General features: G+C 34.8%; 1 protein-coding gene and 1 long non-coding RNA gene across 2 annotated transcripts in view; one reads left to right on the forward strand and one right to left on the reverse strand.

The window, feature by feature from the left end:
- The first annotated feature begins 445 nt into the window (after positions 1 to 445).
- Positions 446 to 8,878, forward strand: LOC145720932 (uncharacterized). The gene is made up of 3 exons (XR_014144284.1): positions 446 to 548; positions 1,640 to 1,731; positions 5,071 to 8,878. It is a non-coding gene; the product is annotated as an uncharacterized LOC145720932 (long non-coding RNA).
- Positions 8,168 to 14,431, reverse strand: part of C4H8orf88 (chromosome 4 C8orf88 homolog) — a 36,022-nt gene continuing 29,758 nt past the window's right edge. Inside the window, exons 5-6 of the mRNA XM_006742783.3 lie at positions 10,402 to 10,508; positions 8,168 to 8,570 (exon numbers count right to left, since the gene is read on the reverse strand). Coding sequence (XP_006742846.1) covers positions 8,547 to 8,570; positions 10,402 to 10,508 — 131 coding nt within the window. The 3' untranslated portion in view covers positions 8,168 to 8,546. The remainder of the gene's footprint in view (positions 8,571 to 10,401; positions 10,509 to 14,431) is intronic.

Below are 14,431 nucleotides of genomic sequence, written 5' to 3' on the forward strand. Positions count from 1 at the left end.
TTTTAAAGATTTTATTTGACAGAGAGAGACAAAGCGAGAGAGGGAACACAAGCAGGGGGAGTGGGAGAGGGAGAAGCAGGCTTCCCGCAGAGCAGGGAGCCCGATGTGGGGCTCGATCCCAGGACCCTGGGATCATGACCTGAGCCGAAGGCAGATGCTTTAATGACTGAGCCACCCAGGCGCCCCTAGAAAAGTTAGTTTTCTCCTTAGGGCACCTGTGTGGCTGTCAGTTAAGCATCCAACTCTTGATTTCAGCTCAGGTCATGATCTCAGGGTTGTGAGATCAAGTACCATGTAGGGCTCCTTGCTCATTGTGAACCGTGCTTGAGATTCTCTCCCTCTGCCTCTCCCTCCACTCGAGCTTGCTTGCACTCTCTAAAATAACTAAAATCTTTTTTAAAAAAGAAAAATTAGTTTCTTCTTGTCTTTAATTTCCTGTGGCTACTTACGCTTTTTCTTTTCCATTTCAGTATTTCCATACAGAAGCTTTCCAATGAATCTCGGTACATAATTTATGAGTTTTGGGAGAACAGCAGTGTGTGGAATAGGTAAGTAATAACAGGCTTTTGGGGGTGGGGGCAGGGAGAGGGAAATATATGTAATGTTTTTAGAACTTGTAGGAAAAGCTCTGTTCCTTTTACCTCACCTTAAAATCTGTCCCATTTGTTCGTTTTCCTAAATCCCACCCTTTTAGGAATTTATCTCATGGATTAGAAACCACTTTCTTCTTAAAGCACAAATACTTTTGGTAATGATCCTACTTTAACTATAACCATTTTACTGATGCTTTCAAGTAAGAGTTAGATATGGGTCGTGGGTGTCTAAAGTGTCAGGAGGGTGGGTGGACAAAGGACACAGAAAAGGAAGGATGAGAAAATAATTTTACCTTCTAATTTTTCATAAATTCTGTGGTATTTTACTTTACAGTAAAACTATATGTAACGGTTAAGACCATTATAGCTTAATGTCTTTAAACTGCAAAAAAAAAAAAAGGGGGGAAATTAAAGACATTGTTTGGAAACGATTAAAAAATCAACATCTCTTGGTAACTATTCTACGGTATGTAATGTGTATCAAATCATGTTGTACAAGTAATAGAATACCTGGAAATTTAGTTATACATATTTAACCTAAAAGTTTTTTGTGACTATTTTAAAACTATAATACATAATGACACCAATAGAATTTCAAACACAGAAGGGAGCTTTAAAGGCAACTTACTCAATTTTGTACTCCAGGCCTACACTTTAAGATAGATGATTTTTTTTTTTTTTCCCCTAGAAAGAGAAAATCTATAGTCTCTCTTCTTAGCTATCCTATTTTTTTAATCATCCGGACAGCCAAAATATTCTTTCTTCTGTTTAAACTTCTTTCTGTAATTAAAGTCTTTCTCCTTTTGTTCTATTTTCCACGGGAATTAATGTTCTTCTGTTTTTAAAAGTCTTTAAGAAGTTTTTTTTCTGATGACAACTGTTAAATTACTTTTAAGGCTAAATAACCAGAAAAAGAAGTCTATATTCAGACACTTAATCCAAATCATCCAAAACCTTGCCATCTTGATGAATTCAAACTCTGTTGCACTCTACTTAGAAAGATTGTAATAAAAGTGTACAACCTTAACCTATAATTATTTATACAGCCACCTTCAGACGAATTATAGCAAGACATTCCAAAGAAGCAACGTGGATTTCTTGGAAACTCCAGAACTCACATCTACTATGCTAGTTCCTGGTAATTATCCTGGTTTCACAGTGCTTCTATATGCTTTTGTATTGTCTTTTGCTTTTTAAAAGATAGTATTTTCTTACCCCCAAACTTGATCAGTGGTGCTCTCTTTATTAGATCTTAAAATCCAAAAGTGGGGGGAAGAAATAAGAGATCTATATATTCTATTATCTTTACTCCTTAGTTGATCCTGTTTGTATTCCTGACTATATTAAACTTAATATTAGTCCTTTTTGGTCACATTCAGTAATCTAACGAACTTGAAGTCAAATCAGGACATTTCCAAAAAAATTATTCAAATGCTTTACCATATTATAATTTAGTATATTGAATAAATTTGAAATGTGTGACCTATAGACTGCAGATTAGAAGCTGGAAATATTTTAATAGCTATTAAAATATTATTTGTAATTGGAAAGCAGAGTGGAAAGAGAAATTTGAAATGAAATTGTCTAAGAAGTCTGGCCTGGCCAAGGCTTAAGATAATTGAGAACCAAAATTCATTTGTTCATCTACCCTTCCAGTCACCAATTAAATATATTTAATGAGTGTTTTATGTGCTAGGTACTGGGGATACTGGGGTGCTTAGCCTTACTAGTGCTGAGTTCCATTCTGAATAAACATTATGTCGGGAGCTAGAGAGAATGCAAAGTAAAAATTTAGTCCCTTCCCATAAAATGCTTTCTGTTCAGTAGGAAAGACAAATGCTTGCAGAAAAAAAACAAGCTCAGTAGTTACTGCTGGTCGTAATATTCATGTGGATTTAGAGAAGGGTTTGCTTCTTTAACAGTTTTTTAAAAAGAGATGACTCTGGAGCTGGAACTTAAAATGTGAGTTGGGCAAATAAAGATGGAGGAAACTTTGCTAGAAATTGTAGACATGAACAAATGCAAGAAATGTTAAATGTTCTTGGCTAATTGGTGCAAAGGTAAGACTAAGGCATAGGGCTTATATGTTACCTGTAGAGAGAGAAGAGTGTAGGAAATGAGGTCGAAAATACAATGAGTTTAAACTTAGTAATAAGGAATCATTAAAGGTTTTTGAGAGGGGTAGTGAATGCTCTAATCAGTAGTAATTGGCAGGAGGGAGAAAGGTGAGTATCATGGAGAGGTGAGAGACTGGTCAGGTAGGGCAATAATCTAGGCCAGGAAAAAAAAGGCACCTGAACCAGGAGCTACCCAGAGAGTTCCCTTGCCAATACAGTTTTCAGGAGTTAACCACAGCAAGTTGATATTTGAAGACTGGATTTAGTGAGAAAGGGTATAGGTAAAAAAAAAATACCTGACAGAAGCCTAGGAAAATGCCTTTATTTAAAAGGGAGGGAGGGCGCCTGGGTGGCTCAGTTGGTTAAGCGACTGCCTTCAGCTCAGGTCATGATCCTGGAGTCCCTGGATCGAGTCCCGCATCGGGCTCCCTGCTCGGCAGGGAGTCTGCTTCTCCCTCTGACCCTCCCCCCTCTCATGTGCTCTCTCTCATTCTCTCTCTCTCAAATAAATAAATAAAATCTTAAAAAAATAAAAAATAAAAAAAAAATAAAAGGGAGGGAAAAGCCTCCTTTATTAAGGAGACAGAGGGGAACCACTCAGAGGTGGAGAATCAGAGTAGTAGATAAGCAAGGAAACCAAAAGAGAAATAACCGTGCAAGGCACAGTGCTTGTCAGGGGCCTGTGTAGTGGGGTGGGACTGAAGAGAATGGGACTGAAAACTGGATTTGACAAGAGGTCACTGTTCAAGAGAACAGTTTCAATACAGTGGTAGGAATTTAAAAATTGGGGTAGATTTTGATGGATTGGGGAATAAATGGAAAGTGAAAAGATAAATTCTGGAATTGAAGGTAGGTGAGATGGGGGAGATCAGGTGTGAATGCTTTCCAGTCAGCAGACCTATCATCTCTGCCTGAGCTTTAGGTATATACTTACTCTAGCTCTTAAGGACAGATTTGTGGACTTGCAAAATTTCTCTTGCTGAATATCTCTGATTTAATCCTCAAATAAGAAAACCATTAATACGGCTGAATTGTTTCTATTATTCTTTCTTTCTCACAGTATTCCCTAATTTAGAGAGAAAAGTTGGGCACAAATAATATTGGGTCAGTTCTTATTCTCAGAACCCAAATTCAATGCAGTTTAATGTCTTTTTTGTTACCCTATTTTGCATTAATTTTCTTATCACATCTAATTTCAAAAGTGACCACTGAAATTTGGAAGAACAAAAAGAAAAGATAGGTTTGATTTCTAACACCTATTTGGGGCATCCTATTCTTTTTTTTTTTTAATGTGAAAGTTTTATAAATAGCAACAGCAGACCACCTCCCTGGACAGACAGCTGGAATTAGCTTATAAATATTAAAGTTTTAATGGCCATATGACTTCTAATATTTTTAGTAACCAGTCTTATGAATTTTGTTATATGAAAGCTAAAATAAAAACAATTAAAAGCATTTCAACTGTACATATTTAGACCTAAAATAAAAATGTGAAAAAAAATACCTATTATACAGAGATGGGTAGGTTTGTATTTTTAATTTAACTCACAAATTATGATTTCTGATAAGATTGCTTTTTTAAGTTTCTAAGTGGTTTACCTAAGAAATATCTTAAGAAATATATTCCTATGGACTCTCAAATATCAAAATCATTCAAATGAGACATAATGGAGTACAGCCAAACAGGCCCACTAGCCATCATAATAAAACCCCCAGGCCAAAATATGAAGAATTCAGTCTGTGGAGCAGAATATCCCTTGGCAAATGAGAAAGGCCTTGGCTATGAGAAAAGAAGATACACAAGAAAGTTAAGATCTATTGCCAACCAGTATATCTCTTAAATAGATTTGCAAACAAATTTCAATCCTTTCCATTTGTCTGTTTCTCACAGCATTCCACCAGTCTTACTTCTTTGCCATAGATTTGTCTTTGGGATATTTATATTCACTGGTGAAAACATTTTCAATCTTACAATATATACCAAAAAATATTTAAAACACATCCACGTGCCCCAATCTTTCTGAAATTGTTACGTAAAAGTATCTTACATTCCCAAACTGCTGCCAGTACTGGGTAGATTAAAACAACATGATTTCATCTTCAGGGCGTTTATAATCTCATTGCCAAGATAAGCTCCATTCATAAACAAAATAGACTATGACCAAGTGCCAAAAGATCTAGTACAAGTATTGCATAGGAAGAGTTCAATCTTGGTTCAAATAGGAAATAGTGACTAACTTGAAGGATAATTATGCAGACTAAAGGTGGGAGAAAATAGTCTCTTTAAGAATGATTACACCTTGAACTAACTTACCCTGGCAATTATTTTCATTTAATAATAGTTGTTTTTCTCTTTTCAGCTTCATGGTGGATCCTGAACAACTAGATGTTCCTAGACATTTTCTTTATGGTTCTAAGTGCAAAACAAGTATTCTTATCTAAAATGTGAATTAGAAAATTCTCTGCAGTTACTAATCTGTATACTTTTGTTTAATATATTTAAGATGTGCACTCTTCTAAAATGTCTTCTATATCTTTCATGTGAAGCTTAGCTAAATTTTTGAAGTTCACTATTCTCAATTTTTGCTGTTTTGCTACATTGTAACCTAAAACCCTTTAGTGGCAAAATCCTAATATGTAAAAAAAAAAAGTACACATAAAGGAAAAAAATTGTGAAAAAGAAATGATAAAAAATAATTGAAGTGGAAACTTTTAGAGTATCACTGCATAGGCTATAGCTTTTGTAGATTTGTCATAAACTATCAAGATTAAATCAGTGTTTTGTCATTTTTAAGTAACTGATTTTCTGTGAATGAACTTTATTCTTTGGTAGTGCTCACTCCATTCCCAACTCATGATCTTATGAGTATTCACTTTACTGGAAAAGCTAGTATGTGACCCAAAATGGTGTCCTTATGTGCAGAGAGAGCGACAGCAAGTGCACAGAGAAAAGGCCACATGAGGTCACAGAAAGAAGGTGCCAACAGCCAGCCAGGAGAGGCCTCAGAAGAAATCAACCTTGCTAGCACCTTAATCTTGGACTTCCAGTCTCTAGAACTGTAAGAAAACACTTTTCTGTTGTTTAAGCTAAAAAAAAAAAAAATGTTAATACATGAGCATACAACAGTCTTGGCTGTAATCTATAGACTCTATATACCTATCAGGTTATAAACTGGTTTTTCACAAGTGAACAATTCTGTGGTAGGGTACCATTTAGTACTGTAACACCATTATATCATTTATTAGCATCATAATTCCCTTATATGTAAGTTCAACAAATCAAGAAAATAGAATTTTACTTTCAGAAAAGCTGATTCAAATTTTTTGGCATATGATCCAGAAGACTAATTTTCTTATGAAAAATAGACATTTGCATTTAAATAATAATTTCAAAATATTTAAATAATAAAATTTTAACCTCAGTAAACAAAGAAGAAATATAAAACAAGCACAAAACTTTAAGGAAGTAATAAAATAGGAAAGGTACTAGACAGAAAACTTTTTTCCAATTTCAACACTAGAATGACAATTCTAGTTTCACCAGAACAGTTGGTGTGTTCTGTGTACCTAATATATTTGCTATACAAGCTCATATATTTTTAATAAAATGTCTTCTGATAAATGCTGCTAATAAAAATCCAGGGCATATGAAGTTTGTTACCATGTTATTCTATAGTCCAAATTCCTTTGAAACCACAGGTCTTCAAGGAAAAACTTTTTTTTTTTTTTACTGTTGGGAAAACTCAGAAGGTTGAACTAAATTATATTTTTAAATATAAAATTTGACCTAAAATATTTTCTCAAATGAATTTATGGAATATTAGCTTCAATCAAAGGTATACCTTTGTATACCCCTGGGTCCTCATCCATCTAAGTAAAAATTGTTTTCATAGCTTCTACGAGACAAGGGCAGTAAATTTTGACATATACACACACACAGACACAAAAGCGTGTGTGTATATATATATCTGTCTGTCTCTGGTCATTTCTAAAGATGACAAACACTATGAAACAACACCTGGCTCAACTCTTTTAATTTATATACAAAGCAGAGAACATTAATGGAGATGTACAATGATTATTCAAACAAGTTATACATATGTACAAAGGTAAACAGATAATATAACAGTCTTTGCAATCTCACTCTGATTATATACAGTGACTTTTGACATAAAACTCTTCTTGAAAGGGTTGGTTATGAATGGTTTCAAAAAATACAAATTATAGCCAATCAAAACATTTCAATATTAGATTCAGAAAGTACCTAAGTCTTTTAAGTGTGAGGCAGTTTCCAAAGTACAATGTGGTATGACTTTAAAAAGGTTTCTGCCCTCAGTAACAGTGCTGAGCGGAAGGGCTCTTTAGATTCCAAACTGGAATAGGTTATATCATCGTTTTTTTAACTAGAGTAAAAAAAAAATTTTGAGAATAGGTAAATAATAAAGCAAACCAATTTAATTATGTTAATACTGGCTCCAGCTCTTATACAAATTATACATAAATTGTGTGTATATATACATATATACACACTGGAACCTACAATAATATAAAGGGAAAATAGGACAAAAAATAAATGAAAAATCTGGGCCCTAGGTTTAAATGTATCATTTTTAAGTAACCCATAAATTTATGGTTTTACTGTATTTTTTTTCCCTATTTACAAAAAAAAATTTGGGGGGGAACAAAGTAATGAAAAGTAGTGTACTAAAAGACCAAAATGGGAAGTCTACCATGGACTAAAGCTTGAATCCAGGTAACAAGCCCAAAGACCAGTGGTTTTAGGAGTTCAGAATTCAGTTTATCATAAACTTTCTGCCAAATGATGGTCTTGAATGCCTTGCCAGTAGACCTGGGGATCTGAGACAATAGAAGTAGGGAGAGTTTACACTTACCGTTATATCAGCAATTTTTTTTTGACACTATGCTGGAAGAAACTTTTTTTCAATAGTAACATCCAGAGTGACAAAATGCAGGAAATTTTATATAAAATTTCTAGGAGCTAAAAGTTTAGCCCCCAAATTCTTCATCCATACATGTTCTTGTCATAAGAAATTATAGAATTGAAACAATGTACCTCAGTTATTTGCAAATGCCTAAATTTTTCCTCTTTTGGAAATAAAAATATGTTTTATTTTGCAATTGCCCAACTTCTGTTCATGGGGTCTGATTACAGACAACAAGTAGCAGCTATTTTTCACCTTAAGTTTCATTGTTTCCAAATTGTCAATCTCTGCTAGTAATTATGAATCTTAAACAATTTTATCAAAAACCTGGAGACCAAAGAAATACCTATTAAAATATTCTCCTTCCTGTCATTGAGAACTATGCATTGAACATCCTGGGTCATTTTAAGCCTCTGGAGAGATTGTGAAGATCCTTTCAGAGTGCTGGTAGGAAATCAGTGGAAAACAGAACAAAAGCCAACTTTAAAAGCAACAAGAAATTATGCGCCATATATACATTATAGCAAATACTTTATATTTGAGAATCTTTACAGCTTACATTTCCATTCCATTATTACAAGAGATGAAAAAAAAAATTGCAAGTAGCATGCAAATTATAAATACAGCCTTCCCACTTTACTAACCAAATTCTTACTTTCCAGTGTTACTTTCCAATTTATGCAGGAAACTGCCTGCAAAGCTGCAACTGATTAGAAAATTCTTTATAGTTTAAAATATTTTAGGAGAAACCAAATACCCAACCATCAAAATTAAAAATAAACTGAATTGTCACAGTCCATTACAGTTATTGTTACTAGATCCACTTCATTTGCAGGTGTCCAAAATAGAAAACGAATAATTCTTTATCTTCAAATTCATCTGTTCTTAAAATGCTACTTAAAACTTTGGCGGTTTTCCTGTAACATAGAAGAAAAGTTAATTTACCAATTAATTTGAATGAATACAGTTTTTACTACTTAGTTTATCAAACCAAATACTGTGATCCTATTAAATGTTTACAGATCTTAAATGCATGTTGCTATAGAAAGTATTGAATTTGTCAAAACAGTTCTATGTTTAAAAAATATGTAATTCATTTTTAAATGTACTAGATTGTATTCCAAACCTGTTCTGCTGTTGTGGTACCTGGCGTGTTCAAAATGGTATGTCAAAATTTTATTTACAAAATAAAAGAGATGAAATAAGTCTGCAAATGAAAAAGTGACCATATTTTATATAGCACTCAAGTTAACTTTATTCATACATACTCCTAAGATTTTTTTCTGAACAGGTGGGAAAATTTTCCCATCATTAACATTTTTCATGATAAAATATTCCTGTGTGCAAGGTTATGAAAGAAACTTAAGTTTCTGCTTAAAAGTTCTACAAGTTAGGCAGTTTTAAGAGGAAAAGAGGCTTGGGCGCCTGGGTGGCTCAGTTGGTTGAGCGACTGCCTTCGGCTCAGGTCATGGTCCTGGAGTCCCGGGATCGAGTCCCGCATCGGGCTCCCTGCTTGGCAGGGAGTCTGCTTCTCCCTCTGACCCTCCTCCCTCTCATTCTCTCTCTCTCAAATAAATAAATAAAAAAAAAAAAAAAAAAAAAAAGAGGAAAAGAGGCTTTGTATTCCAAAGGGTTAGAAATCCCAAAAATGGAGGGGCGCCTGGGTGGCTCAGTTGGTTGGGCGACTGCCTTCGGCTCAGGTCATGATCCCAGGGTCCTGGGATCGAGTCCCGCATCGGGCTCCCGGCTCAGCGGGAAGCCTGCTTCTCCCTCTCCCACTCCCCCTGCTTGTGTTCCTGCTCTCGCTGTCTCTGTCTCTGTCAAATAAATAAATAAAATCTTTAAAAAAAAGAAATCCCAAAAATGGAGAGCACGGGTGGTATGTTATTTGAGCCACTCTCAGCATACTTATATTCTGAGTTCATCTCAATAGAATACTTTTACCCATATAAAAAAAGTTTGTGAAAACTCTAAATTCTAGTCAAAATGGAAATAGACAATTTACTGAGTGCATAATGAGAACGCTAAGTACTATCCAAGTCCTTCTATACATTATCCAACCTCATCGGCAATCACAAAACTGAGGTTCAAGGTTAAGTGACTTAAGTTTGAGCGGTATACTAGAACACAAGGTGAAGCTACAATTTTAACCCAAGCCTGATACCAAAACTCCTGTCAGTTTCCAATCAATGGGCTAAAAGAGGTGTATTTATTGTATTTATTTTGATGAAATCTGATGCAGTGATACAAATATAAAGCACTAAGAACAGCAAAAACACACCAAAGAATAAGTGGGGTGACTTGCTTTACTATATAAAAAGACGAACTGAGAAGAGTAAAGGGCCCAGAAACAGATCACACATATATTGCCACAAAGGTGGCAGAGGACTGTCCTTTCAGTAAATATTGCTAGGATGACTAGATATCCATGTAGAAAAAAATAAAACTTGACCCCTACCTTACATCATACAGTAAAATCACTGCAGATGGATTACAGAACTTAAATGAAAAACAATACAACTTTTAGGCTCTATCTTTCAATGGAAAAAAGTATTTCTTAAAATAGAATTCCATTCTGTTTCTTGACCAGCATGGTAATTACTTACAGTAATTGGTTATATTATACATTTAGATTTATCTACTTTTCTGAATTATATTCCACAATAAGATTTAAAATCTAGAGAGAGAATCCAGTGAAAATACTAAAGACAAATATTTTAGAATTAATACAAAATTAGAACTACTTACTGGTTTTTGAAGTACAATGGGATGATCAGGCAGAAAGTCTGGTTTTTTCCTGCAGATGGAAACACTCGAGAGCTTCAACAGGAAATCTCTGCTGTATTTAATTCTCTCTATAGATATTAAACATAAGATTAATGTTATAAAATAAAGAACTCTCCCAGAACACTTTTTGGCTCATTGTTTTCTGAATGTCCCTTAACAGTCCATTATTTTATAAAGTGATGAGTAGTTTCTATGCAAAAGAGAAGAGAAGCAAATAATTTTGATAAGTATCTACTGCCTCCTTTTTTCCTTTTACATGGAAAGGAAGCCAGGTAACAAAGGAAAATTGGGAGAGAAACATTTCAAAAAATCAGTAATGCAATGGTTTCTTTCATCTGGTTATTCATATCTAGTGAAGGGATCTTATAAAGTTTAACGGCAATAATACATGTTGGGCAATTCTGATCCTGCCAAAATAGAACCCTAATTAAATTAAGACTAGACAGGCTTAAGATGTAATACAATCAAAATAAATTCAAGAAAAATTTATTGTACATCTACACATCAGAGATGTGCTAGGTAATGGTGAAAAAGATCCAAGACAGGGTCCCTATCTTTAAAGGAGAATAAAAACAATGCTTCAAATATCTGCATATTTCTCATCAGAAACTGTCACCATAAAAGATCACTTGCTGAGCCAGAAACAGCAGAGCAATATCTTTAAAGTGCTAATAGAAAAGAACTGACAAGCTAGAATCCAGTACTGTGAAACAGAAAAAAATATCTACCTATCTCCATCTCTGGTTCCTTGCACAAAGCTCCTAAAACCCTTGTAATTTCTTTAAATGATAAGAGTACTTAGGAACATCTTTTGTTCTAGGATTTGGTTTTTGACCCTACTTCCTGACATAGAGCTCTTAAATCCCTTGAACTTTCCTGGGTGACAGAAATGACCTTCATTCTAATGAGGTGACTTTTGGTGGGCCCTGGACAGAGGTTGGTCAACAGAAAGATCAAGCCATGATTAGAAGCTTAAGACTTTCAGTCCTACCCCCAATCTCTTCCTAGAAGGGGAAGGGCTAGAGATTGAGTTAATGATTGATCATACCACATGATGATGCCTCCATAAAAATCCCCAAAGTATGGGGTTTGGAGAGTTTCTGGGTTGATGAACACATGCATGTACCAGGAGGGTGGCACACCCCAACTCCACAGGGACAGAAGCTCCTGCACTTGGGACTCTTCTAGACCTCGCCCTATGTATCTCTTCATTTGGTTCTTCATCTGTATCCTTTATCATATCTTTTATTATATAATAAGCTGGTTAAGTGTTAGTTTTCCCTAAGTTCTGTGAGCTGTTCTAGCAAATGATCAAGTCCAAGAAGGGACACTTAACCTCTAATTTATAGCCAAGTTGGACAGAAGTTTTGAATAATCTGGGGACATACTACTTGCAATTGTCATCTGAAGTAAAGGGTAGTCGTGTGAGATTGAATCATGTGAGGTTAAAAGACATTTTCAGAGAAGAGAAAATCTGAACAAATTATTAGTAAGGAGATTGTATCAGTAATCAAAAACCTCCCAACAAACAAAAATCCAGGACCAGACGAATTCTACCAAACATTCAAACAAGAATTAATACCAATTCTTCTGAAACTCTTCCAAACTCTTCTAAACTCATGAGACTAGCATTACCCTGATACAGCCTTTTCTCAAAGGATGCCACAAAAAAATTCAGGCCTTGATTAACATAGATGCAAAAATCCTCAACAAAATATTAGCAAACAATATTCAACTATACATTAAATAGATCACAGTGGGTACAGAAGAAACATCCCTCAACACAATAAAACCCAAGTAGGATGAACCCACAGTTAAAATCATACCCAATGGTAAAAGTTGAAAGCTTTTTTTTTAATTTTATTTTATTATGTTATGTTAATCACCATATATTACATCATTAGTTTTTGATGTAGTGTTCCCTGATTCATTGCTTGTGTATAACACCCAGTGCTCCATTCTCTAAGATCAGGAACAAGACAAGGATATCCACTCTTGTCACTTTTATTCAGCATAATACAGGAAATCATAGCCACAACAATCAGACAAGTAATACAAAGCATCCAAATTGGTAAGGAAGACGTAAAGCTGTCACTATTTGCAGATGACATGATACTTTATATGGAAAACCCTAAAGACTCCATAAAAAACCTCTAAGTGAATTCAGTAAGATGCGGAATACAATTAAAATACAGAAATCTATTATGTTTCTATACACTAATTACAAATTAACAGGAAGACAAATTAAGAAAACAATCCCATTTACAACTGCATTAGAAAAATAGGAATAAATTTAGCCAAGGAGGTAAAAAACCCTATACTCTAAAAACTATAGCACATTGATGAAAGAAACTGAAGATGATACAAATAAATGGAAAGATATTCCATGCTCATGGACTGGAAGAATTGATATTGTTAAAATGTTCATATTACTCAAAGCAATTTACAGATTTAATGCAATCCCTACTAAAATACTAATGGCATTTTTCACAGAACTAGAACAACAACAAAAAAAATCCTAAAACATGTGGAACCAAGAAAGACCATGAGCAGCCAAATCTATCTTGAACAAAGAACAAAACTAGAGGAATCACACTCCAATTTCAAACTATACTAGAAAGCTATGAAAACATTATGGTACCCGCTCCAAAAAAAGACCTAGAGATCAAATGGAACAGAACAGGAAGCCCAGAAACAAACCCACACTTATATTGTCAATTAATCTATGATAAAGAATCAAAAATACACAATGGGGAAAAGACAGTCTCTTCAACGGGGACCTGGGTGGTTCAGTTGGTTAAGTGTCTGCCTTCGGCTTAGGATTGAGCACTGCATCAGGCTCCCCACTCAGTAGGGAGTCTCCTCCTCCCTCTCCCTCTGCCAAGCACCATCCCACCCCCCGCGCAGGCTCTGACCACTCTCTCTCAATAAACAAAGAGAATCTTTAAAAAAAAAAAAAAACAACACGGTGCTGGAAAACTGGACGGCAATATACAAAAGAATGAAACTTGACTGCTTTCTTATACCACACAAAAATAAACTCAAAATGGATGAAAGAGCTAAAAGTAAGACTTAAAACCATAAAACTCCTAAAATAAAATAAAAGGTAGTAATCTCTTGGACCTCAGTCTTAGCAATATTATTTTAGACCTGTCTCATTAGGCAAGGGAAACAAAAGCAAAAATAAACAATTGGGACTACATCAAATTAAAAAGCTTTTGCAAGGCAAAAGAAACCAACAAAATTAAAAGACAACCTACCAAACAGAAGATATTTGAAAATGATACACTGATAAGGGGTTAATATCTAAAATATATAAAGAACTCTACAACTCAACACCAAAATAAATCCAATTAAAAATGGTCAGAGAACCTGAATAGACATTTTTCCAAAGAAGACATACAGATGGCAAAAAGACACATGAAAATATGCTCAACATTCAAGCATCAGAGAAATATAAATCAAAACCACAATGACCTATCACTTCACACCAGTCAAAATAGCTAGTATATCAAAAAGACAAAAAATAGCAAACATTGACAAGGATATGGAGAAAAAGAATGTAAACTGGTACAGCCACTATGAAACACAGTATTGAAGGTTCTTCAAAAAAAATAAAAATAGAAATAGAAAATCCAGCAATTCCACTTCGGATATTTACCCATAGAAAACAAAAACACTAATTCAAAAACATAATGTATCCCCACGTTCACTGCAGCATTATTTACAATAGCCAAAGTATGGAAGCAACCTGTTTACTGATATAGGAATGGATAAAGAAAATGTGGTGTCGGGCGCCTGGGTGGCTCAGTCATTAAGCGTCTGCCTTCGGCTCAGGTCATGATCCCAGGGTCCTGGGATCGAGTCCCACATCGGGCTCCCTGCTCGGCAGGAAGCCTGCTTCTCCCTCTCCCACTCCCCCTGCTTGTGTTCCTGCTCTCGCTATCTCTCTCTCTGTCAAATAAATAAATAAAAATCTTTAAAAAAAAAA

Source organism: Leptonychotes weddellii, chromosome 4 (assembly GCF_054177405.1).
Source record: "Leptonychotes weddellii isolate Sample4059 chromosome 4, ASM5417740v2, whole genome shotgun sequence".
Lineage (NCBI taxonomy): Eukaryota > Metazoa > Chordata > Mammalia > Carnivora > Phocidae > Leptonychotes > Leptonychotes weddellii.